The 23,952-nt window shown below is 45.4% G+C and overlaps 4 protein-coding genes across 4 annotated transcripts in view; all 4 read left to right on the plus strand.

Moving 5' to 3' along the window:
* Positions 1–1,162: 1,162 nt before the first annotated feature.
* On the plus strand, positions 1,163–3,715 carry rpl36 (ribosomal protein L36). Its single transcript, XM_079350843.1, has 4 exons — positions 1,163–1,269; positions 2,325–2,419; positions 2,821–2,955; positions 3,594–3,715. Exons 2-4 carry the CDS (start codon positions 2,327–2,329, stop codon positions 3,681–3,683), a joined length of 318 nt encoding a protein of 105 aa, XP_079206969.1. The 5' UTR covers positions 1,163–1,269; positions 2,325–2,326; the 3' UTR covers positions 3,684–3,715.
* A 2,977-nt stretch (positions 3,716–6,692) lies between these two features.
* Positions 6,693–14,994, plus strand: pde6d (phosphodiesterase 6D, cGMP-specific, rod, delta). The gene is made up of 5 exons (XM_079350170.1): positions 6,693–6,970; positions 12,441–12,529; positions 12,644–12,769; positions 13,502–13,607; positions 14,775–14,994. Exons 1-5 carry the CDS (start codon positions 6,921–6,923, stop codon positions 14,854–14,856), a joined length of 453 nt encoding a protein of 150 aa, XP_079206296.1. The 5' UTR covers positions 6,693–6,920; the 3' UTR covers positions 14,857–14,994.
* smim24 (small integral membrane protein 24) overlaps positions 12,337–23,952 on the plus strand; it is a 27,127-nt gene continuing 15,511 nt past the window's right edge. Inside the window, exon 1 of the mRNA XM_079350173.1 lies at positions 12,337–12,341. The gene's annotated coding sequence lies outside the window, so the exon portion shown is untranslated. The remainder of the gene's footprint in view (positions 12,342–23,952) is intronic.
* On the plus strand, positions 17,224–23,661 carry phb2b (prohibitin 2b). Its single transcript, XM_079350166.1, has 10 exons — positions 17,224–17,322; positions 18,023–18,152; positions 18,263–18,347; positions 18,567–18,646; positions 19,478–19,662; positions 19,740–19,869; positions 20,428–20,531; positions 20,694–20,771; positions 20,877–20,956; positions 23,252–23,661. The coding sequence occupies exons 1-10, from the start codon at positions 17,302–17,304 to the stop codon at positions 23,271–23,273; spliced, it is 915 nt and encodes a 304-aa protein (XP_079206292.1). The 5' UTR covers positions 17,224–17,301; the 3' UTR covers positions 23,274–23,661.

Raw genomic sequence — 23,952 nt, forward strand, 5'->3', positions numbered from 1 at the left:
GATTCCAAGATGGCGGACACCGCTATTAGGACCGCGCCAAAAGCAGAGAGCGCCTTCCTCTTCTCGCAAAGGATCATGGGAGAATTGGAACTAAAGAAACTTCAACTTTTCGTGTTTTAAAAATGTTAATTATTAAGGAAACTAAAACATTTCCTGGTATTTTATAACATAATTTAGTATTCCGACATGTAATACTGCAGACAACCTTAGTTTGGTTTCATAACTTTTTTGTAATTAAGAATGGTCGCCAAGTTTTAACCTGAATAATTAAATTTCCTGCTTAATCTAAAAGACGCGATCAAAGTTATTGTTACAAAATCCTAGGAACAAATGTCAAAAGGTGAACGCAATAATATTTATTATCATAATTATTATTGTTAACATTAATGCCATAACATTTTAACTTATTTACTTATGCGCAACGGTCCTTGAACGCATCACTGTTCAAAAACTCTGATCTGACTCTATTAAAGGAGTATTTCGTAGATTTGGTTAGTTTGTAGCGTGAGAAAGTTGGAGAAGTAAAACTATTCTATGCTCTATTTTCTGAACTAAATACACAAAGTTTATTCTTATATATAAGAGTAAATGGATCCCTGAACTCTGTTTGGAGCTAAAAAAAAAAGCGACCAGGGGAGTTATGGTTTCACTGAAACTTCAATTGTTATTCTGAAGCTTCAGAAAAAGAGTATTGTGAGAGAGTAATGTTTAAAACGGTTGGAGCCTCGTAGTGCATATTTTAACTGCAATATGTTTCTTTATTCAGCACGTCACTTTCAACGTCGTGTATATTTAGACTGCATACTGTCTATTTATTCCGCATTATTGATCCATATCCATATTCTTATATTTTTATTTGTAAATTTGGTCGTAGTGTTTTGTATATTTTTAATAAGACATCTATTGCTCTAACATCACAGTGACAATAAAGATATATTATCTTATCTTTGAGATAAAAAGCTGAAAATATCATATTTTCTCATGAATGTTTGGGTCTTTGGTTCTTGCTTTACGGAAACTTGTGTAACCGCATTGAGGCATGTTTTTATTTTCTTTTATTTACGTAAAAACAATACATGTAGAGTGGGTTAAAACAAAACTGATTTTTGTAGACAAAAAAAAAACAGCGGTAACTCTTCCAGTCCAGCACGAGCGCTGTTCTTGCTAATAAAGCGCGTGAGTGACATCCGGGTCACACGTTTTTTCTTTTTGGTTCCTGCTTCGCTCCTCCGACAGTCCTTCCGGTCTGACCGCCATCGCAGCTTACAGGTATGAATTTAATGTGGAACAACTATCGTGAATAATCTCCGCCATCCGCAGGTTTCTGCACAACCAGGTGTTACTACATTAAACTACGACCTTAACCGGTCACGTGCTCATCTTTATTGATCCACTCGTGTCAATACATTTAGTAGAGTAACCTCGTTAAAGCTTCTAGATTCTCCTGACCCGGAGTCTCAACAACACGAGAGAAATCCTCTGAGGGTTCAGCTGAGACCAGCTGAGACCCGGTTCTGAGTCTGCAGGGTTCATAATGAAGCTCCTGTCTTAATAAGGTTTATGTTGGGACCAGTAAAGTGGACTGGTGTGTGTGCTGTCAGTAGTCTGTTGTGAATCGTAAGGGTCGCCGGTTCGAATCCCGATGAGGCTCATAATAATAATAATTTGGTCTGGCAGCTCAGATTGATTTTTAAAGCAGATTTAATATGACAGACTCAAAGTGCTTTAAAACATAAAAATAAACAACAGTGACTTAATGTGAGAGCATCAGAGATACATTTTCACATGTAATAAAGACAAAACCATGTACAAAAGATATATATATATGTATATATATATATATATATTTAAACAAAGTTAAAATAAGAATTTAAACCTAACTAAAAGATGTTTCTAGTTTGCATTTAAAAAAAAAAAGAAACTTTGTGGACCTCAGATCATGTGGAAGAGGTGCCAGGGTTACTTCTTGTGTAACGGGTCCTGTACGTGAACGGGTCCTGTGTGTGCTCGTGAACGGGTCCTGTGTGTGCACGTGAACAGGTCCTGTGCGTGCACGTGAACGGGTCCTGTGTGTGTGCACGTGAACGGGTCCCGTGCGTGCACGTGAACGGGTCCTGTGTGCCACAGCACCAGCTCGTCATTCCTGGTGATATACTGAGAGAAACGTCACGGTTTAAATGTTCGGTCTTTAAATGGTTGATAGTTGTTGATGCTCGTTTCCTGACTTTGCTGATGAGGCCGTCAGACGTGTCATGGCGTGTTTTCTACCTGGCTGTGTGACTGTTTTCACTTCATGTGTAATAATCACTTGGTGTCTTCCACAGACATGGCTATTCGTTACCCCATGGCCGTCGGCCTTAACAAAGGCCATCCAGTCACCAAGAATGTGACCGCTCCAAAACACAGCCGCAGACGTGGGGTGAGTACGTCCAGCTGGGACTGAAGAGACTCCTTAGTCGTTTAGGAATCAAGTTTATTATAAGTGATGCCAAAGTTGATAATGAATGTGATCAGTTATTGGTGTTAATGTACTTTTTGCAGTTTCTTGATGTTGGATTTTTGTTGTTTTTCCCCCGAACGTCCTGAGAAATATCCCCGTCTCTTCTTTGGTTGCTGTCAGTTGTTTACTAAATGCCTGTCAGAAAAGTTGAGCTCTCCTTTGCATAAGACGTGGACTCTTTTATCGTTGACATTCTGCACTTCAGGATTTAACTGAACAGTTTAACTCGTACGGTGACGTCGACCACACGTCACCTGGTGAAGTTTTTAAAAAGGTCCGACTTGTGAGTTGTTTTTAAAGTCGTGTCCTTCCTCTTCCAGCGTCTGACCAAACACAGCAAGTTTGTTCGGGACATGATCCGCGAGGTGTGCGGCTTCGCTCCGTATGAGAGGCGAGCCATGGAGCTGCTGAAGGTGTCCAAGGACAAGAGAGCCCTGAAGTTCATCAAGAAGAGGGTGAGCTCATTGAGTCACAGCTGAGGCTGCATCACAAACACGTCACACATGTGATGGAGGAGGCATTTTAAAGTAAAGCATGCTGTGCACAGGTCGTGGAAGTACGTCAGTTATATATCATCATGCATCCTCCAAAGATATCTAACATTAGTGTTGAGCTGAAGTTCAGGATGTGAGGCGTGATGAAGGTTTCTCTCTCTGTGCTGCGTTTAAGGACCGTGTCACATGAAGCTCTTTGAACCAGCTGCTCTCACATTAAGCACGGCCCGTACGGCTTCTGACAAATGTTTTGCATTTTGGTTCATTTTTGGAATCAGGAATTAAAAGTTGAAATGGCTTTAAAAAACAATTTAGAAAAAGCTTGCGAGCCAGTTTTTTTTTTTTTTTTTTGTAATATATATTTTAAGTAATATTGTAATGAACTTTTTGTATTTTGAGCTCTTCAAAAAAGACATAAATAATAATAAAATGAAGTTGTACATGTAAAACGTGGAGCTGAACGGGTAAACACTGTTGAATAATTGCTCTTTATTCTTACTGGGAGTTGAAGTTGAAGCGTCTCTCTGCTCCTCCTGAGTGTCACATCCATCCTCCTTCAGCAGAGAAGAATCTGACCGGAGTCTCTGTTTCTTCCACAGATTGGTACTCACATCCGTGCCAAGAGAAAGAGGGAGGAGCTGAGCAACGTGCTGGCCGCCATGAGGAAGGCTGCCGCCAAGAAGGACTAACCTGTCACTGAATAAAGTTTGAGACTATAAAATCCTGGCTCCTGGTCTGTTCGTCTGTTCTCAGATATGTCAGCACTCATCTCCCGTTTCATGTCTGTTTGTAGGGATTTATAACCTGCTGTTTACTGATTAAAGAACAAAAGATCAAATGTCTGATTTAGAGGAAAGAAAGCTAGTTTTTATAAATAAGGAAATTTAACCATAAATGTTTCTAAACTCTTAAACGACTCCAAAAATGTCTCAAGATTATATTTAAAAAAAAAAAATTCTGATCTATTGAATTTCCAAATGTGTCTTATAATACCTCAAAACAGTTTAAGAATTTTGTGAGTTGCCTTTTAAAATTTCCCCAAAAAAACAATGACCCCACTATAATTTGCCGTTACATCCCAAGAAAGTACAATGTTTCTGGAAGTAAATGGCGTGTAAATTCATTTATTGTACTTTTTAATATTTGTTTCAGTGTGTTTGAGCCTCACGCACCGTTAAATCTGGAAACGTAACAAAAAAGTTATCTAAGGACTCAAAGATCATCAGTCCCCCCCCCCCCCCCCCCCCATCCAGGATCTATACCAGTCCAGGGTCAGGAAGCAGGCGGGCAGCGTCTGCAGACCCCTCCCACACCCTGCACACAAACTGTTGAAGCTCCTCCCCTCCTGCAGGCGCTACAGATCACTGCACGCCAAAACAAGGCGTCATAAGAACGGTTTCTTCAGACTGTCACTCTAATGAAATAACATTATTATTATTATTATGATCTCAGGCTGTCACTGCGATCAAACACGAATCTGAGTGTTCGAGTCTGTTTCACCACAAACCTTTTAAAGAGATTTAAACGTTTATTAAAAATGGACTTGACCTTGTATATTTACTGTGAAACCATGTTTGTTTTAATCCTGCTGATTGGCTGGTTGGTTCTGAGACCGGCCGTCTCCGCCTTGTTGGTCTGCTGGAAACGGAAAAAGGACGTGAGCTTGTAAAGCGCCGTCTCGTCTTCGGACTTCTCAAAGCGCCGTTGCCGACGGGTCACACTATTTAAAATCGTTCCTTTTTTTAATGTCTTGGTCTCGTCGTGGAATCGGAAGCATTTTTGTCTCGTTCTCAGACTGGAGAGGACGCCGGATTTTTAAACGTCCACCACCACTCACGGCCTGTTTCTCCACGCCGTCGCTGAGATTAGAGAGAACGCTCTTTCTAATAGAACAAATAACTTTGATTTATTCATTATTGGATTTTTATCCCCCATTGTTCCAGTTGATGCTGAGAATTTAACACTACAGACTCGTCCTTGTCTCAGTCTCGCCCTACTTTGGACTTGGTCTTGACCCCTAAATGTCTTGGTCTCGCTCTGTGTGGTCTTGATTCCATTTACCCGCCGTCACACGCTGAAGAAAAGGACGTGAGGGCGACGTGCATCGAGGAAGCTTCCAGGAGGGATTGTGAAAGTTGTTTAAATACTTCGGTCTCGTAGTTTCTTGAGAAACGGACTGGACAGGATATGAGCGCTGTGACCCATGTGGTCCCCATGTGGGGCCCATGTAGGGCCCATGTGGTCCCCATGTGGGGCCCATGTGGGGCCCAAGTGGTCCCTCCGTCTCATTAGTGGTCTTTAACAGTTCAGGAGACCGTCCACACACGAAGGGCGAAACATCTTTCTGTCGCCACAAACTCAGAATCACCGTCCAGACTCTGTTGTTTGGGGACTGCTCAAAGTCTGCTGACACTTAAAAAAAAATTTTCAATGCTTGTAAAAGTGTAAATGTGTTTTATAAAAGTGTTTTGGTTTTGTAATTTTGTTTTATGAAATGTAGATTAGTCTCGTGTTTTTTACCCTTCCCAGCCACCGTAACATTCAGGGTTATTTTAAAATTACCCATGAGCCATTGTGCCATGGTGTTTTTGTTTGTGATAACTTTAACAATGAAAACATATATAGTGTGAATTAATCACATCAATGTTGTTAAGGATAAGAATAAACTTTATTGATCCCCCAATGGGGGAAATTTGTTTATTACAGCAGCTCAACAAAAAAAAAAAAAACAGGAAACACGGTGCATCCATCTTAATAGGTTTTGTTTTATCAGTTTTTTTAAAATATATTCAATATTTCATAAAGTATTTAAATGTTTTAAAAATGGAAGTATTGAAAAATATTTGACTTTCTGGATAGAATTTAATAATGGATAATTGTATTTTAGCATTAAAATAATCATTTCTAGGGAAAAGACAACAGTTTGTTAAGGTGTTTGAGAGATCATCACTACTGCTGCTTTTTCTGTTGTTTGTCTTCATTAACTTATTGTTTTAATTGTGTAATTATTGAATAATTGATTGAATGTTTATTTTGAAACAACATTAATAAATGAGATTTTAAAAAAAAAAGACAGAATAGTCGTATTCGAAAAGAGAAGAAGTAGGAAGAAGTAAAAACTTTGTTAGTTTATAGATTATTAAAATCTTGATGATTATTTACACACATGTACAAACATTTCTCCGGATTGTTTGCGTCCTGATTGGTAGATCCATCTCGGTGTATCTCAGTCATATTAATCCCTCGGTTTTATCAAATATTAAAGGCCTTCTCGTAATACAATCTGTCCTCTTTTATACTCATTAAAGAAAGATTTCATTTGTTTTTCATCTTTTGATTGTTTTGTTGTGAAGTACTGTCTCTTTTAAGTCTCTTATACATTATTTTTAGTGCTGTGCTTGTTACTTGTATGTTTTCTACACATTTTCTAAAAAAAAATAAAAAATAATTATGATCATTTCGGTTAAATAACCTCTAAAAAAATATTTTGTTAATTACTTCTTCAGTTAATTTAGTGCAGTTGTGACGTCAGCGGAGGTCTAATAAACTGTAGGTTCAAAAAAAGGAGTTTAACAACACGCACGAGCCCGAGCTCTCGTTGCCCCTGGTGACGCGTCTCTATCCATCGTAGACCCGCCCATGTTTTTATATTCTCGGGTCTGTGATTGGCTGTCAGGAGTTACCCCGCGCCTCTGATTGGCTGGACGTCGCTGCCCCCTGAGTTAGCTTGTTATATTAAGCTGATTGCATTATCGGATCAGATTTAAACTGCGGTCCAACATTATAGTCGAGTCCACACAGTTTATGTTATTTTATTTTAAATGTTGTTGGCTAATAAGATAAGCTAACATCCACGGAGCTTTTTATTGTTTTTTAAACAGATTCTAGATTTTTCTTTGCGAGGACTCGAGGAGACGGTTTGTGAAATGTCTTCAGACGAAGACAGGGCCAAGGAGATTTTAAGGGGCTTCAAGCTGTATCCTTTCCTCCTCTGCTGTGGATGATCTGTGCAGGTTGTGCATGTAGCATTAAGGCTAACGATATGTCCTGTTTATTATCACGTCATCCATCATTAGCTAGATGGTTACTGTTTAAGGCTAGCTTTGCTAACTTTTACCTCTCGTCTGTTTCTCCGTTTGACACTAAAGACCCGAGACAGACAGAACCAAGCGAGCCCAGGTCATCCTCTCAATGATGGCCTGCTAGCTCATATTAACGCCCGAGCCTTTTAGCTAAATAGTGGAGCTAGCTGATCGGTGGGCTGCTGCACGCGCTGCTGCTGCACGCGCTGAAGAGACAGCAAAGATCTCTGCAGGTGTTTGTCAGGTAGCATGGACGGATATTATCTTTGCATGAAACGTGACCTGTGCATTGACTCTGCAAACTAAAATACACTCCGTGGTATTCTTAAAGAGAGTTTTAAAAAAGCTCGACTAGCAGAAAAAGAGATATCAAACTGTGACTTTAAATAGAAAGCTTTGCATGTATTATAATTCTGCAATATGTGCTGTTGTTGTGGACAGAGAGATCTGTTGTTGTGTGTCACATACCTGTGAAGTAGACCCGTTTATGTCAGCTCATAAACGTTATGTTAAAACTTTTACATTTATTAGAAGAGGAAGAGAAGTTGGCCTGGAATCAAACCTGCGTTCATCCTGCTTCACCTGTTTTCTGTCTCTTTACTGCTCCCTTGCATCTCCTGTCAGGAGGTTCTGCAAGACTCGTGCTGTTTTATCTGTCCATCCATATAATGTATGAACACTCACTGAAGTGCAGATGGACACTTCTTTAAAGAAGCTTCTGAAGAAGAAACAGGAAGGAGTCGCCCATGAAATGATTTAAAGTGTTAAAATACGACCTGTACTTTCATCCATTAAGACGTGTTTAGAAATGAATGCAGACTAAATATTGACAGCAGGTTTTCACCGGGGACTCATTAACTGCCGTGTGTGTGTGTGTGTGTGTCTTGTGACAGCTTTGAGATGCACCCTGGTGGTTTGCACACACTCCACCTGCAGCTGGTCCTGAGGAGAGTACAACCTGCTTTGACGCTCTTTAATGGCGGAGGCTCTGTTTGTCTGCGACGTTGTCTCAGGCTGGGTTCATGAATGTAGACGTCGGAGGCGTGTTGATAAACTCAGGATGAAGACGTTGAGAGGAGGTCTGGGCTCTTTGAGCAGTTTGTTCTTCATGTTCAGTTCGTGCGAGTCTTTCTGAGAGAACGTGAACGAGCACTTCCTGTCCGTCTCCCGTCCTTCCAGATGTCTCTGCTTCGCCTCGTACAACACTTTTATTGTCTCAAGCAGCTGTAAATATTTGGCCTATTGTGTTTTATATCCTCATGGTATATTATATATATATTTATATATACACCATGTGGATTTCTCCGTCTGTTATAGACCTCAGTCTGCAGAGTATTTATGAACTTGGATGTTTCCTTGCACCCTCAACACGTCTTCCTGTATTTTCTCTCTCGCTCTCACTCATCCACCGTCTCTCTGTTTGTCTCACTAAAAGTCTGCGGCGTCCTCCAGTCTCGAAAAAAAAAAAAAAGTCAACTCCTGCAGTACCTGGAGTGTCCACTAGAGGCTGGCTGCAGCAGCACAGGAAGTCACATACACACCCATTCAAACAGCCATGATCTGAATATGTTTACAGCCTGCTAGGTGTGATCAGCTCATGTCTCCATCCACACACACTGTTTGGATTTTATGAGCGATGCGTGTTATCCACATTCAGGCGTGTAGCTGACATGATTGACAGGCGGGTGCAGTGTTATGGTTGGTCAAGAGTCTTAAAACCCGCCTCAGCTCCAGCTCAGCGTGTCTTTAGGCCGACTGCAGGAACAAACCGATCAGATTCCGATCCTCGATCAGCGAATCGTCCGTGACGCTTCGCTGTTTTTTCTCTTCAGCTGTGAGCAGTAGCTCCCCCTGCAGGGGTCTCTTAGTACTGCGTGTAAACAGAGCTTACGGACACTTGTCATTTTTAAAGTAGCGTGACCTTTTCAAAGAGTATGAAGGAGAGAGACGCTGCAGTGTGGCCTGGATTATTCTGGAAGGTGTGGAGGACGATGGGGTTTATGTAGGAGTTTGGATTTAGTTAGACTTGAGAGGATTAGAGAAACCGTTCCACGCTTTACGAGAAAACCTGGAGGGAGGGGTCGGGCTCGTCGGGCTCGTCGGGCTTCAGATGAATGAATCTGTTTCAGTCTTCAGTTCAGATTGTTTTTGCCTAACCGGACCGGACCGCTCCGTACACTTGCAGGTCAGAGAGGCGTTCTTGGGCGTGGTCACAGTCGCTCTGTCGTGTTCTCTGATGTGCAGAATCGACTGTGCGTCCCTTTTGTGAGTCTGTTTGTAAACATGGAGCACGCCGCGTCCACGAGGTCATCCTGCTCACACAGTCGGTCCTGATGCAGTCAGACTCAAATTTCTGATTTCATGGCAACTTTTCAAACAAAACATTGCAACGAATGCTGCAAAGTTCTTAGATTTTTATTTTTTTTTTTATATGAAATTGTTGCAGGAAGCAAAAAATTGCAAAACTAGTTGCAATTTTTTTAATGTCAACTATTTTCATGAACACACGTCGATGTGATTGAGTGATGCCTGTTTACTTTGGGAAGCATGTTCCTCTGCTTCACTCAGTGATGTCTCACACACACACACACACACACACACACACACACACACACACACACCAGTGTGAGCGCACTCAGTCACTGTGTGTTTTAGGACAGTGGGGACGGCGGTGAGGAGAGTTAAGGGGCCTCACAGATGGTGTGGAGTGTGTGTGTTAGTGTGTGTGTGTGTGTGTTTGTGTGTGTGTGTCTCTGTGATTGACAGCTGTATTGTGTCTGTAGTGAGGCGGGGGTCAGGCACAGCTGACGACGTGACAGCCTGACAGGACAGCAGAGAGCTTCTTCAGCGCGGCAGGTTTTTTTTCTTCAGCTGTGTTTCCACCGAGCGGTTTCAGATCGCTTCGTCTCAGTACGGCGTGTATTTCGTGGCGTTCCCATCGATTTAAAGGCGGGAAAGATTCCCAAATTACCGAGCCGTACCGTCCTACTTATTGGGTCCCTTCTGTTGGGGTGCCAAGAATATCGATCCGACCTTATAAGGTGGAGCTAAATGCTGCAGTCCGCTGATTGGTCCCGTACGACGGTGGCGTTAAAAGAACAAACCCCGCCCACAGCCTCCTCTGAAACACAGCTGGGCGGAGTTTAGTAATAAAGAGTCACATGTCAGTGACAGAGGCGATGAACTGCTGGATGTCGGTCTTTGTTTACTGTTGAATTTATTAGCGCTGTACTCTGTTGTCGCGCTGCTATGATGTCATGCTATCACGTAGCTAACGCGGCTAACTGCATCCGGCTAACACGCCGCCGACCACAGAGTGCACGTGTTGGAAACACAAACAGGATCAGACTGAACCAAACCGTCCTGATCCAGACCGGACCGCTCGGTGGAAACGGGTCCAAAGACTGCACGGGCGACTTATTGGCCGCCCCAGGTGCTAGCCCCAAATCACTTGACTGTGATTGGCTATTTTCCTTGACAGAGTTTTTTTTTTTGTCCTCCTTGAAGATTGAAGCTTGGAATGAATGTGATGTCATGATCTGGTGTTTCTTAAAAGTCGACGAGACCTGTGCAGACGGGGGGAGGGGGGGGGCCGCCCCCACAGAAGTCAGCGCCCCAGTTGGTCCGCCCCAGTCCCAGAGGTCTGGACACGCCCCTGTCTATGGCAGACTCTGTTAGTACTCTACATGCTTCTGTTCTATAATCTATTCCAGGCTCTTCTAAATATAACGCTGCCTCTTACATCAACTGAAGGTTTCTGAAAAAAGCATGGACCCGTGTGTTCACCACAATCAGCTGTGTGTGTGTGTGTGTGTGTGTGTGTGTGTGTGTGTGTGTGTGTGTGTGTGTGTGTGTGTGTGTGTGTGTGTGTGTGTGTGTGTGTGTGTGTGTGTGTGTGTGTGTGTGTGTGTGTGTGTGTGTGTGTGTGTGTGTGTGTGTGTGTGTGTGTGTGTGTGTTTCAAACAGTCAGAATCAGCTGTTTGGATCTTCATATTTAGAGCCAGCAGGAAACTACTGCTGTTTGAATGTTTTTGGAAAAAGCGTGAAATTGTCTCTGACATATTTTTTGTCGTTGTCCAAACAAACAAACAAACAACAGACTCTTATAAATACACGGATCCATTCAGCACATGGAGACGATGTAAAACATTCAAACCATCAAAAGGTTTCCAGGAATAAAAAAAAGAGAAGTCTTCATCGACTGGCTGTAAATCAGTTCGTCTTGTTGGATGGGCGACGCAGTGTTTCTCCTTCCATCACATTAGGGGGCGTGGCCTGATCCCCCAACGCCGCCCCTTAAAGGTCAAATAAATGAAAATTACAAAGAATATGTAGAATTAGTTTTGTGCCTTTTCTTGGAGAGATGGGACAGGAGAGAGAAATAAGACCCCAGGCCGCACGCCACACACACTAACCACGGCGCCCCGAGTGGATTTTATTCATACAGCTCCAGATCACACCTGAGGTCACTGAAGGACACGTGTCTCATAGAACAGGACGGCTGTCATGAAAAGAAACACGTGAACATCGAGATTCCTTCACGTGTTTAAATCTGCAGAAACAAAAACACGCAATCTGTAAACGTCGTGGAAACACTGTGATGTCACTGTGATGTCACTGTGCGATGTATCGACAGGTCACGCCTTCGTGTCGTTGTATAAATACGTCATGAAACGATCAGCGACACAACATCGATGTTTTTAACTCTTGTTTACAGAAGTCCGTTTCTCTCTCGTCCAATGAGGGAACTCGTGTACTCATTATTACAGACTGCAGGTTTTATGGCGGTCATGATGTGGGAGTTGACCTCTGACCTCTGACCTTTAAGTTCAGCTCTCATCTTTTCAGAGGACGTTGACTAAAGATGTGCAGATTAAAATGAACTAAAGAGCAGAGGAGATGCAAACTGCAGAACAGGAAACATCATGCTGCTGCTTCACTCCGTGCACAGAGGTCAAAGTGCACCGTGCTGCAGTAACTCCTCCCATCGGCTCCTGAGGAATTCTCCGGAGAAAATTCTGCTTAAATCAGCTTAAAAGGACTTTCTGTTTGGCCGTTTGTGTCCTCCTGGAAATATCAGAAGTTTTCCAGGAGATTTCTGAGGAAGCACTATTTCCCCATGGTCGTTTTTTACAGTCGAAATTTGAAGAGAGCAATTTTATAGGACAACCAAAAAAAAAAAAAAAAAATCAAATTCCCAGAAAAGATTTGATGACATTTGATGTTGAGGCTTTGATGTGCTGGACTTGGCCGGTTTGAAACCTTGATGTATTTAGTTTTCAGGTTGTTTAAAGTGTTTAAAGATAAAGAATCTTCTTTATTTGTTTTTGGCTTCGTTGTCGTCTCTTAACTTTTCTCTGTCAGAAATTGGATGAATCTTCGAGATGCAGAGACGGGTAAAGTCCTGTGGCAGGGCACCGAGGACCTGTCGGTACCTGGAGTAGAACATGAAGGTACACACTCACTCTACACCACTGATGGTAGAGGCTGCTGCAGAGTAAAGAGTCCATCAATTAAAGCGACCCTCATGTCTCCTCAAATGTTTTTTTTTTTTTCTCTCCCCACAGCCCGCGTCCCAAAGAAGATCCTGAAGTGTAAAGCGGTGTCTAGAGAACTGAACTTCTCCTCGTCAGAGAAACTGGAGAAGTTCAGACTGGAGCAGAAAGTTTTCTTCAAAGGACAGTGTCTAGAAGGTAATCGGGTGTGTGTGTGTGTGGGGGGGGGAGGGGGGGGGGAGACTCATCCCACTGAGTCACCTGAAGCTGTTTTCACATCTGGATCTGTTCTAACAGAATATATTTAAGAACAGCGGGACGTTCTCCGACCTTTGGATCCTGTTACTGCACCACGACGCAAACACACGACGACCACGACGACGTCCGTTCTCTAATGAACCTGCTGCGTTCTGTTTGTTGTTCTTCGCTCTTTAGTTGATGTTGTGATTCTGCTGAACTACACGCAGCGTTCATATAAAGACAAACGGACTCTGTTGCTTCTGGGTGAGAGACGACCGACTGGAGCCACAACCGCCCGACAGTCTGTGTTAAAGATCCTGATCATTCTGGTTTTAAATTCAAAGTATTTAGATGTAGAGACCCTCAGACCCCCCCCCCCCCCCTTTGTGGTTTTAAGGTCTGAACACTTGAAGGGTTCCTAGACTGGTTGATGACCTTCAGGAGGAGGTCAGGAACACAGACCGCGTGTCCTCGTTATAAAACGCCTTTTTGTCTCCTCTTGTTTTTTGTCTTTGTCTGTTACATGTGACACTGATGCTACCTGCTGCTAGCGTGTGTTTGAGTGCTGTCACAGGGGAGAGAGCCCCAGGAGTCCACACACACACACACACACACACACACACACAACATGTTGATGGGTGGGGTTTACAGACACACAGGGGGAAACACAGTGTGTGTTTCTCTTTGCAGAATGGTTCTTTGAGTTTGGCTTCGTCATCCCGAACTCCACCAACACGTGGCAGTCTCTGATAGAAGCAGCTCCAGAGTCCCAGATGATGCCCGCCAACGTTTTAACGTGAGTCTCTCCTGCTTCTGTTTGTTTTAATTATACACTTTATTTATTATTCACCTTAAAGTGCACAGAGCTGAAAATAAAAACAACAGGATATAAAGAAGTAACTCTATTCATAGTAAAGTTATTTACAGGTAGCAGCATCATAAATGATATCAAATATAAATAATCCACAGTATGAAGTAAACTATGGCAGAAATATAAAAATGTGGATTTATTCATCTTGCGGATGTTATGGGTGATTTCACATTGAGTGATTAAAAGTGACTTTAAAAAAAAAAAGAATTTTAGTATTTTGTTGGTTTATCTGTGAAGTTATAGAAACGCTCTGGTCTCTGGCCTTCAGTCCTGGTGGAGCCGACGGAGAGCGACCGTCATCGTCCGTCTGCCTTTTTTTTTTGCAGATTCGACATCTGCGCGGATTAGTGAGAAGAATCTCTCTGATTGGCTGTTCGGAGGTTTCATTTATCTCGAGTCAGGAAAGCCCTCTGAGCACGCTGTCACCCATTTAGTGCGGTTTCTATTAATTTAGCGGCTCCGCCTCTTTTTTTTTTTTTTTCCTTTATCCAATAAAAGACCGAGAGCAGGCAACGCCGGCGCCATTTTTAACTTTTCATCAGTCAGTATTCTTTATTTGTTTATTTGAGCAGTTTTAATGAAAAAAATATAGAAAAATGAAAATGATTCTGGATTAGTCGGCGGCCTTTAATACGAGTGGTGACCGACAGCCGTGTGTAAATAGTTTTCTCGTATCATAACAACGGACTACCGCCACCTGCTGGCCTGGAGAGGTATTTCCTCTCATGTATCTGAAGAACATGCGTGTTAGCATGTTCAGTTGACTGGAGTCTGTCTCTCTCTCTCTCCCCCTCTCTCTCTCTCTCTCTCTCTCTCTCTCTGTCCCTCTGTCTGTCTCTCTCTCTCTCTCTCTCTCTCTCTGTCTGTCTGTCTGTCTCTCTCTCTCTCTGTCTCTCTCTCTCTCTGTCTGTCTGTCTCTCTCTCTCTGTCTCTCTCTCTCTCTCTCCCTCTCTCTCTCTCTCTCTCTCTCACTCTCTCTCCCTCTCTCTCTCTCTCTCTCTCTCTCTCTCCCCCTGTCTCTCTCTCTCTCTCTCTCTCTCTCTCTCTCCCCCTGTCTCTCGCCCTCTCTCTCTCTCTCTCTCTCTCTCTCAGTGGTAACGTGATCATAGAGACCAAGTTCTTCGACGACGACCTCCACGTCAGTACCTCCAGGGTACGGCTTTTCTACGTCTGACCTCTGACCCCCTTCCTACCTTCCAAAATGCTGACATCATTCCAAGGTCTTCACATTAGGTTAAAGGTTAAACACACGTTGCAGAGTTAAACCGCTCGCTGCTGATTTGAGACGCACGCGTCGGAGAGGAACCATCTGTGGTCGTCTGGTCAGCGGGTCGAGCGTCGTGTTTGGTCGTTCTCTTGTTTTGTTTTGACCTGACCTTGTGAGGGGGGGAGGGGGGGGGGGGTTACTATTCTCTTCCTTTTGTTCAAGGTCACCTCTCTCTACGACATCACACTGATTTGAAGTTAGCCGTGGATCCACTCTGACATGATTTGTGTTTCTTGCACTCCGAGGTTGTTTTTACTCAGGAACAGAAAACTAGACGCGTCGCCCCCCCCCCCCCCCCACATCTGACCTTCTTTACTCTGAACATACGACCACTGCTCTGCGCGTTAGTGTGTGTGTGTGTGGGACGATGAAGCTCATTGGCTCTCCTGAGACGTAACCACAGCACTTCCTGTCGTCGTGTCTCTGGTGTCCGCACTCTGCCATCAACAGCGCCCCCTTTAGTTCAGCTCGGAGGACTCGCCACCTGAAAGCTCAGTGAATTGTGGTCTCTGTGAGGCCGGGTGTTGGATCAGCTGATGCCCCCCCCCCCCCCACAGCGTCCCGTGTGTCAGTGTGTGAGCGAGTGTAGGACAGTGGTTATACGTTCAGCGTAGAGGAGGACATCGATCCGCGCTCAAACAGGAAGAAGGTTTAGCTGCTCGTTCTCTGCATCACTTGGAAACCTGCTCACTGTTGTCATGACGACACGTGTTTCGCGTGTTGGAGGGGACGCTCTGTCAGCTAACAGAAACACGCATCAGACATGACTAATATTCATCCTCCAGCTGCATCATCTGGACGAAGTGGAAACCCAAACACACTAATCGTAGTTCACCTGACGCTCTGTACATCCTGCTTAGGTTTTGACCTTTGACCTCCCGTCCTCATCCGTCACATTCATGTCATCATTGGTTTTTTTTGGGGTTGTTTTTCTTCTTAGCAGCTGACTCGGCTGTGTAAAATAGACTTGTGTTTTAATATGACAGAAAGTTGTGAATTAAAGTCATTGAATGTTGTAATAAAAAGATGTTTGTGTCGTCTTACTGACTGAGGACGGACTCCGGGTTTCACCAGGTGGCCGTTAGTCTCCCCGTAGAATCACTTTAAAGGTTCAATTAAATTATTTTTATGGCTCACAGAAGAGCATGATGGGATAATATGCAGGAAGGATCTCTCCTTTGTATTCTTCTTCTTCCTGTTGTCCACACTTCCTTGATGCTGAGGTGGAGGTCGGAGCACGCCATGGGATGGAAAAATAAATTTTAGAAAAAAGTGTTGATACGTGAGAGACTGTAGTTTATGTGTTGGACTTTCTGCCTTTATTGTAGAATTTATTGAAGTTTTTTTTTTTAAGACGAGAATTAAAAATGTGAATTAACCCTTAATTAATTAATTAATTAATTAACTAATGCATTGTCTTAAAGTATAAAGTAATCATGAACAGAACAGAGCGCATCAGATCGTCACATCCCCTTCGCTCGCGTCCTGGTCCACCAACCGGATGTCCTTATATGGAGATATGGGGGCGTGGTAACACGCCGCTGACTGCAGGTTGCGGACGCGCATATTTAATTACTTTAACATTAAACATAGCTTAACTAGCGTTATCCAAATAAGTTAATAAAGACCATAGGATTATAAAAATCTGTATTTGTTGTCAGACTGTGCTGTCCATGAGAAAGGTCGCAGGTCACTCCGTCACAGTTTCCTGTGTAAAGAATCCATCAGGAGTAAACTCATCTATTCACACATGATGACGAAGCAGCGGGAGCAAGACGACCACGACGACTCTACCGCTGAGCCACAGCCGGCTGCTGTCATGTCTGATGGTCATGATGTCACGATGTCTCCTGCTACTTCTCTCGTGCTTGTAAAAAAAAAAAACCCATCAGCCCACCCAGGTGCATGCTGGTCCTTTACCTTACTCAGAATCAACTTTAATGGTCAGGTTTGTTTAACACACAATTTAACTTCAGTAGACCGAACTCTCTCAGTACACATGTAAACACAAAATATTAACAATATAAATACTAATTAAAGACTAATAAGTACAAGACTAAATAAGATAACAGGCTGCCTCTAACCTCAGGGGCCTCTAACTTCAGGGGCCTCTGACCTCAGGGGCCTCTAACTTCAGGGGCCCACAGTGTTATCAGATGTACAGATCCTTCTGGAAATATCAGGAATCATTTGAGGAGATTTATCCAAGTGGGAAAGCATCTATGACGGAGTGCCCTCCAGGACACAAGGGGGCGCTGTGCAGCTCAATATTTACTTGCGATCAGCCAATAAACTCAGAGAGGAAGAAGAAGAAGAGGAAGACGAAGACCTTGGAGTTTGACGTGAAGCAGCATGGCGAACAAGGAGCCCACAGTGAGTGCCCTGGATGATGTTTAAATGAATGTTAGATCAGAGCTGAGTGATTCTACTGTTGACGAGTCTGACCGGAAGAAGAACTCACAACATGTTCATGACTCAACTCTGTTTGTTAGCACGTTAGCTTAGCTTCATAACAACCAGCAGCAGTGTGACCTCGTCTAATGGATTGTGGTTCAGCTGTAGACCTGGACCCTGCAGGCCTTTAGTTAGTCTCATCTGTCCGCGTACAGACGAGTCTAGACCCGGTCCCGGACTGAATGTTACTCCTCTGTTTTAATGATGGGGTTTAACTTGTGTTATAAGTAGACCTGTTACCGTGTGATAGCGCTATGCATTGTGGGTAGACTTGAATCAGCAGCAGTTGCATCCATTTGACCCTCACCTGTGTCTTAGCCCCGCCCACCGGAAGCACGGAGAGACGTGAGGAAACTAAGGAAGGAAGGAAGAAAACATGTTTTAATATTTACAGTCTGTTGTGATTTAAGAGACGTGAGGAAAGGAAGGAGGGAAGGAAGGAAGGAAGGAAGGAAGGAGGGAAGGAAGGAAGGAAGGAAGGAAAGCTGTTTAAATATTTATGATTTAAGGGACGTGGGAGGTTCTGGAGTGAAATCATTACGAGCCGTATTTATCTCCACGATGTCTGCCGTCGTCCTAACGCTGACTCCTCCTCTTCCTCTTTCTTCACAATCCGCAGCGTTTGGTCCAGCACCTGAGGGATCTGGCGGGCCGGATGGCGAGTGGCGGTAAAGGTGCAGGATTAGGACTGAAGCTGCTGCTCGGAGCGGGCGCGTTGGCGTACGGCGTTAAAGAAGCCACGTACACAGGTAAACACGGTCCTGACCTGTTCAGGTCAAAGACCCAGACCATGACCTACCTGAGACCAGGACCTACCTGAGATCACGACCTGTGTGTGTGTGTGTGTTTGTGTGTGCAGTCGAGGGCGGTCAGAGAGCCATCATCTTCAACAGGATTGGTGGGATGCAGATGGACACGATTCTGGCTGAAGGTCTACACTTCAGGTGAGATCAGCACTCTCACTAAAAACAGATCGGGGGGGAGGGGGGGCAGACCTCTGGACCTCTGGACCTCTCTGACTCCTTAAAAGTTAAAGTGAAAAATCCTCCAGTGAATCAGCCCATCAGGAGCTGTCAGTCTGCACGGAGTCATTTCGCCCCCTGCTGGTGGAGCTGCGTACTGCATCCTGTTACATATACACACTAACTGTGTCTGTGTTGTAGGATCCCATGGTTCCAGTATCCCATCATATATGACATCAGAGCCAAACCCAGGAAGATCTCCTCTCTGACAGGAAGCAAAGGTAAACAACGCAGCACACACACACACACACACACACACACACACACCTTAAAACGCCTCTTTGGCTCATGTTTCCTTTTTATTGATGTTTTTACCAAACATGTAAAATGCTTTAAAAATAAATTAAAAAAATACTTAAAGTCAGGGTCGGTCATTTCCTCCACTTTTTAAGATCCAGGTTGAAACTGTCTTTTAGGTCCCGACAGAAATTAATAACTCAGGTTCTCTGAAAAAGGATCAAAGTAAATCCATCATCTGTATCAGTTTGTAAGTCTGTAAAAACTTCAACCAATGTCTGCCACGAGGTACCAATCTGATGAACCAATCACAGGCCTCCCTGCTCTCTGATGAACCAATCACAGGCCTCCCTGCTCTCTGATGAACCAATCACAGGCCTCCCTGCTCTCTGATGAACCAATCACAGGCCTCCCTGGAGCACAGAGGGGGGAGGGGCGTGGCTTTAGAGGGAGCATGGGGGCGTGGCTTTAGAGGGAGCACCTGTGGAGGGGGCGTGGCTTTAGGGGAGCACGGGGGAGGGGGCGTGGCTTTAGGGGAGCACGGGGGAGGGGGCGTGGCTTTTAATGCAACAAAGACATCTGGTATCGATGAACTCAAAAGAATGAAGTGTGTGTGTGGTTCTGTGTGTGTGTGTGTGTGTGTGTGTGGTTCTGTGTGTGTGTGTGTGTGTGTGTGTGTGTGTGGTTCTGTGTGTGTGTGTGTGTGTGTGTGTGTGTGTGGTTCTGTGTGTGTGTGTGTGTTGTTCTGTGTGTGTGTGTGGTTCTGTGTGTGTGTGTGTGTGTGTTGTTCTGTGTGTGTGTGTGTGTGTGTGTAGATCTGCAGATGGTGAACATAGCGGTGCGCGTGTTGTCCAGGCCGCTGGCCTCCAAACTCCCCGTCATGTATCAGCAGCTTGGAAAGGACTACGACGAGCGAGTTCTGCCCTCCATCGTCAACGAGGTCCTCAAGTCGGTGGTGGCCAAGTTCAACGCCTCGCAGCTCATCACGCAGAGAGCGCAGGTGTGTGGTGAGACGAGCGCCGTGTCCCCGCCTCTCCGTCTCTTGTCCACTCTTACACGTGGCGTGTGTCTCCGCAGGTGTCCCTGCTGGTGCGCAGGGAGCTGTTCGAGCGGGCCAAAGACTTCAACATCATCCTGGACGACGTGGCCATCACCGAGCTGAGCTTCAGCAGCCAGTACACCGCCGCCGTGGAGGCCAAGCAAGTCGGTAAGCCTCGACCACGGACGCCTCATCGCCCTCCAATATAAAAACAGTTGTTTTTAAACGCTGTCCTCCCATTGGTCCAAATCTAAGGTGACGCTCTAGAAACCTGCTCTCGCTGTTTCACAGGAATCAGGGCGCCTGTTGTCGGCTCGCGTGGACGCTAGCACGCAGATATCCGTGCAGCGTTTCTGTCCAACGTTGTACTTGAGCAAAACGTCGACGTGACGTACGTGCATGAATGGAAAAAGTACGCTGGCGTTCCATGTGCGTTTTACCACTCGGAAACGCCGACGTGTCCGACACCCTGTGAATGCACCACGAGATCGACTTCAGCGTGCAGTGCATTCTGGGAGGATCTCTTAACGTGTGCTGGAGTCCCGACGTGGCACGCCGTCTTGATTTAAGGATGGTAGCGAGTGTAGAAGCTTCTGGAGCTGTTCCTGTTTGTCCTCGTGCTAACTGTTGCTAACGTGCTAACGTCTCCTCTCTCGGTCGTCATGATCTTTGCAGAATGAGCTGCACCTGTTGGATGAATACAAACGGCCTGTGTGTGTGTTTCAGCCCAGCAGGAGGCGCAGAGGGCTCAGTTCTACGTGGAGAAAGCCAAACAGGACCAAAGACAGAAGATCATCCAGGCGGAGGGAGAAGCTGAGGCCGCCAAAATGGTGACTGACTGACTCCCAGTACAACCACACCACGCTCCATGTCAGGAGGTTAATGACATACCAGGCATTACGTGTCTGCTGACCGTGTTCTCTCTCTCTGTGTGTGTGTGTGTGTGTGTGTGTGTGTGTGTGTGTGTGTGTGTGTGTGTGTGTGTGTGTCAGCTGGGTCTGGCAGTGACTAAAAACCCCGGGTACCTGAAGCTGAGGAGAATCAGAGCGGCACAAACCATCGCAAAGACGGTCAGTGTATCACATGTTTATGTCAGAGAAACAGAAGACATGAAAGTACAGACTGATGAAGATGATGATGATGATGATGATAGTAAAGTCTGAGTCTACCTGCAGGTGGCGACCTCTCAGAACAAGGTGTACCTGAACGCTGACAGCTTGGTGCTGAACCTCCAGGATCAGAAGAACTTTTCCAAGTAAGTTTGCACCCAATCTGTCTCTCTCTCTCTCTCTCTCTCTCTCTCGCTCTCTCTCTCGCTCTGTCTCTCTCTCGCTCTGTCTCTCTCTCTCTCGCTCTGTCTCTCTCTCTCTCGCTCTGTCTCTCTCTCTCTCGCTCTGTCTCTCTCTCGCTCTCTGTCTCTCTCTCTCTCTCGCTCTGTCTCTCTCTCTCTCGCTCTGTCTCTCTCTCGCTCTCTGTCTCTCTCTCTCGCTCTGTCTCTCTCTCGCTCTCTGTCTCTCTCTCGCTCTGTCTCTCTCTCTCTCGCTCTGTCTCTCTCTCGCTGTCTGTCTCTCTCTCTCTCTCTCGCTCTGTCTCTCTCTCTCGCTCTGTCTGTCTCTCTCTCTCGCTCTGTCTCTCTCTCTCTCGCTCTGTCTCTCTCTCGCTCTCTGTCTCTCTCTCTCTCTCTCGCTCTGTCTCTCTCTCTCTCGCTCTGTCTCTCTCTCTCTCTCGCTCTGTCTCTCTCTCTCGCTCTGTCTCTCTCTCTCTCGCTCTGTCTCTCTCTCGCTCTGTCTCTCGCTCTGTCTCTCTCTCTCTCGCTCTGTCTCTCTCTCGCTCTGTCTCTCGCTCTGTCTCTCTCTCTCTCGCTCTGTGTCTCTCTCTCGCTCTCTGTCTCTCTCTCTCTCGCTCTGTCTCTCTCTCTCGCTCTGTCTCTCTCTCTCTCGCTCTGTCTCTCTCTCGCTCTGTCTCTCGCTCTGTCTCTCTCTCTCTCGCTCTGTCTCTCTCTCGCTCTGTCTCTCGCTCTGTCTCTCTCTCTCTCTCTCTCTGTCTCTCTCTCGCTCTCTGTCTCTCTCTCTCTCGCTCTGTCTCTCTCTCTCGCTCTGTCTCTCTCTCTCTCGCTCTGTCTCTCTCTCGCTCTCTGTCTCTCTCTCTCTCTCGCTCTGTCTCTCTCTCTCTCGCTCTGTCTCTCTCTCGCTCTCTGTCTCTCTCTCTCTCGCTCTGTCTCTCTCTCGCTCTCTGTCTCTCTCTCTCGCTCTGTCTCTCTCTCGCTCTCTCTCTCTCTCTCGCTCTGTCTCTCTCTCTCTCGCTCTGTCTCTCTCTCTCTCTCGCTCTGTCTCTCTCTCTCTCTCGCTCTGTCTCTGTCTCTCTCTCGCTCTGTCTCTCTCTCGCTCTGTCTCTCTCTCTCGCTCTGTCTCTCTCTCTCTCGCTCTGTCTCGCTCTGTCTCTCTCTCTCTCTCGCTCTGTCTCTCTCTCTCTCTCGCTCTGTCTCTCTCTCTCGCTCTGTCTCTCTCTCTCGCTCTGTCTCTCTCTCTCGCTCTGTCTCTCTCTCTCTCTCTCTCTCTCTCTGTCTCTCTCTCGCTGTCTCTCTCTCTCTCGCTCTGTCTCTCTCTCTCTCTGTCTCTCTCTCGCTCTGTCTCTCTCTGTCGCTCTGTCTCTCTCTCTCTCTCGCTCTGTCTCTCTCTCTCTCGCTCTGTCTCTCTCTCTCTCTGTCTCTCTCTCGCTCTGTCTCTCTCTCGCTCTGTCTCTCTCTGTCGCTCTGTCTCTCTCTCTCTCTCGCTCTGTCTCTCTGTGTCTCTCTCTCTCTCTCTCGCTCTGTCTCTCTCTCTCGCTCTGTCTCTCTCTCTCTCGCTCTGTCTCTCTCTCTCGCTCTGTCTCTCTCTCTCTCGCTCTGTCTCTCTCTCTCTCGCTCTGTCTCTCTCTCGCTCTGTGTCTCTCTCTGTCTCTCTCTCGCTCTGTCTCTCTCTCTCTCTCGCTCTGTCTCTCTCTCTCGCTCTGTCTCTCTCTCTCTCGCTCTGTCTCTCTCTCTCTCTCGCTCTGTCTCTCTCTCTCTCTCGCTCTGTCTCTCTCTCTCTCTCGCTCTGTCTCTCTCTCGCTCTGTCTCTCTCTCTCTCGCTCTGTCTCTCTCTCTCTCGCTCTGTGTCTCTCTCTGTCTCTCTCTCGCTCTGTCTCTGTCTCTCTCTCGCTCTGTCTCTGTCTCTCTCTCGCTCTGTCTCTCTCTCGCTCTGTGTCTCTCTCTGTCTCTCTCTCGCTCTGTCTCTGTCTCTCTCTCGCTCTGTCTCTCTCTCTCTTTAGATCACTGTCATGCTGTGTAAATTCACATGCAGCATGAAGCTAGCAGCTAACTAGAGGGCGCTAACATGTAAATTGAGCATGCAGCTTGAGACACAGAGGTTCCAGTTGTTTTAGCCTGTTTGTGCTAACTCGAGTTGAGGAGGGGGAGCTCAAGGGCGACACCTACTAGATAAAAAAATCACACATTCCTCCGTTAATGCAACACACAACTTCATCAGTGGTGGTTAATGTGTGTGTGTGTGTGTGTGTGTGTGTGTTTCAGCATGGTGCCAGGAAACAAGTGATGAAGAGGAGCAGGAGACGGACCCTGTCACCAGCAGCAGCTCCACTCGTCTCGGCTCCATTGTTGTCAGATGGAGCTCATCTTCAGATCCGTTCAGTAGAAGGAGCTGCTGTCTCTAAAGGATCAGTAGTTAGTGTCAGGAGAGGCTCGTGTCATATATCAGTGATGAAGGAAGGAGACGTCAGTGAGCCGTCACTCTCAGACTGGCTGAACATCTTTTTTTTGCATAAAGGATTAAAAAATAAAAAAAGCGTCAGTGTTCGTCCTGCGATTCCTTTAAAAGATCTGACAATGTTCTTCAGTGAAGTGTGTGTGTGTGTGTGTGAGATTCATGTGGGCGATCGAACGCAGTCATGGCACTCAGTCAATAAAGTTTTATTATGATTACACTTTCTCAGGTCTTTGCCTTATTTCAGCCGTTTCATTGGATGGATTTATCTCTATTATGACATTTAATGAAATCAGACAGACGTGAGACATGACCCCCCCCCCCCCCTCTGTGGATAATCCATTAGAAGCCCCTCTATATGACTCGGAATAAACAAATTAAACCTGGACAATTAAAAATAGACTCAAACTTCATATCAAGACATGAACACAACCTGTGCAGGAAAATAAAATATATCGATCACTTATTTGAGTAACAGCGTTTCATACCGAGTTTTCTGGGTTAATATGCA

This window comes from Symphodus melops (assembly GCF_947650265.1).
Source record: "Symphodus melops genome assembly, chromosome: 8".
Taxonomy (NCBI): domain Eukaryota; kingdom Metazoa; phylum Chordata; class Actinopteri; order Labriformes; family Labridae; genus Symphodus; species Symphodus melops.

Coding starts and splice junctions, on each gene's coding strand:
- phb2b (XM_079350166.1), top strand. CDS start 17,302: ATGGCGAACAAGGAGCCCACA. Junction 18,153..18,262: donor TAAAGAAGCCACGTACACAG/GTAAACACGGTC, acceptor TTGTGTGTGCAG/TCGAGGGCGGTCAGAGAGCC. Junction 18,647..19,477: donor CTCTCTGACAGGAAGCAAAG/GTAAACAACGCA, acceptor GTGTGTGTGTAG/ATCTGCAGATGGTGAACATA.
- pde6d (XM_079350170.1), top strand. CDS start 6,921: ATGTCTTCAGACGAAGACAGGGCCAAGGAGATTTTAAGGGGCTTCAAG. Junction 12,770..13,501: donor CAAAGGACAGTGTCTAGAAG/GTAATCGGGTGT, acceptor TTCTCTTTGCAG/AATGGTTCTTTGAGTTTGGC. Junction 13,608..14,774: donor ATGCCCGCCAACGTTTTAAC/GTGAGTCTCTCC, acceptor TCTCTCTCTCAG/TGGTAACGTGATCATAGAGA.
- rpl36 (XM_079350843.1), top strand. CDS start 2,327: ATGGCTATTCGTTACCCCATGGCCGTCGGCCTTAACAAAGGCCATCCA. Junction 2,420..2,820: donor AACACAGCCGCAGACGTGGG/GTGAGTACGTCC, acceptor TTCCTCTTCCAG/CGTCTGACCAAACACAGCAA. Junction 2,956..3,593: donor TGAAGTTCATCAAGAAGAGG/GTGAGCTCATTG, acceptor TTTCTTCCACAG/ATTGGTACTCACATCCGTGC.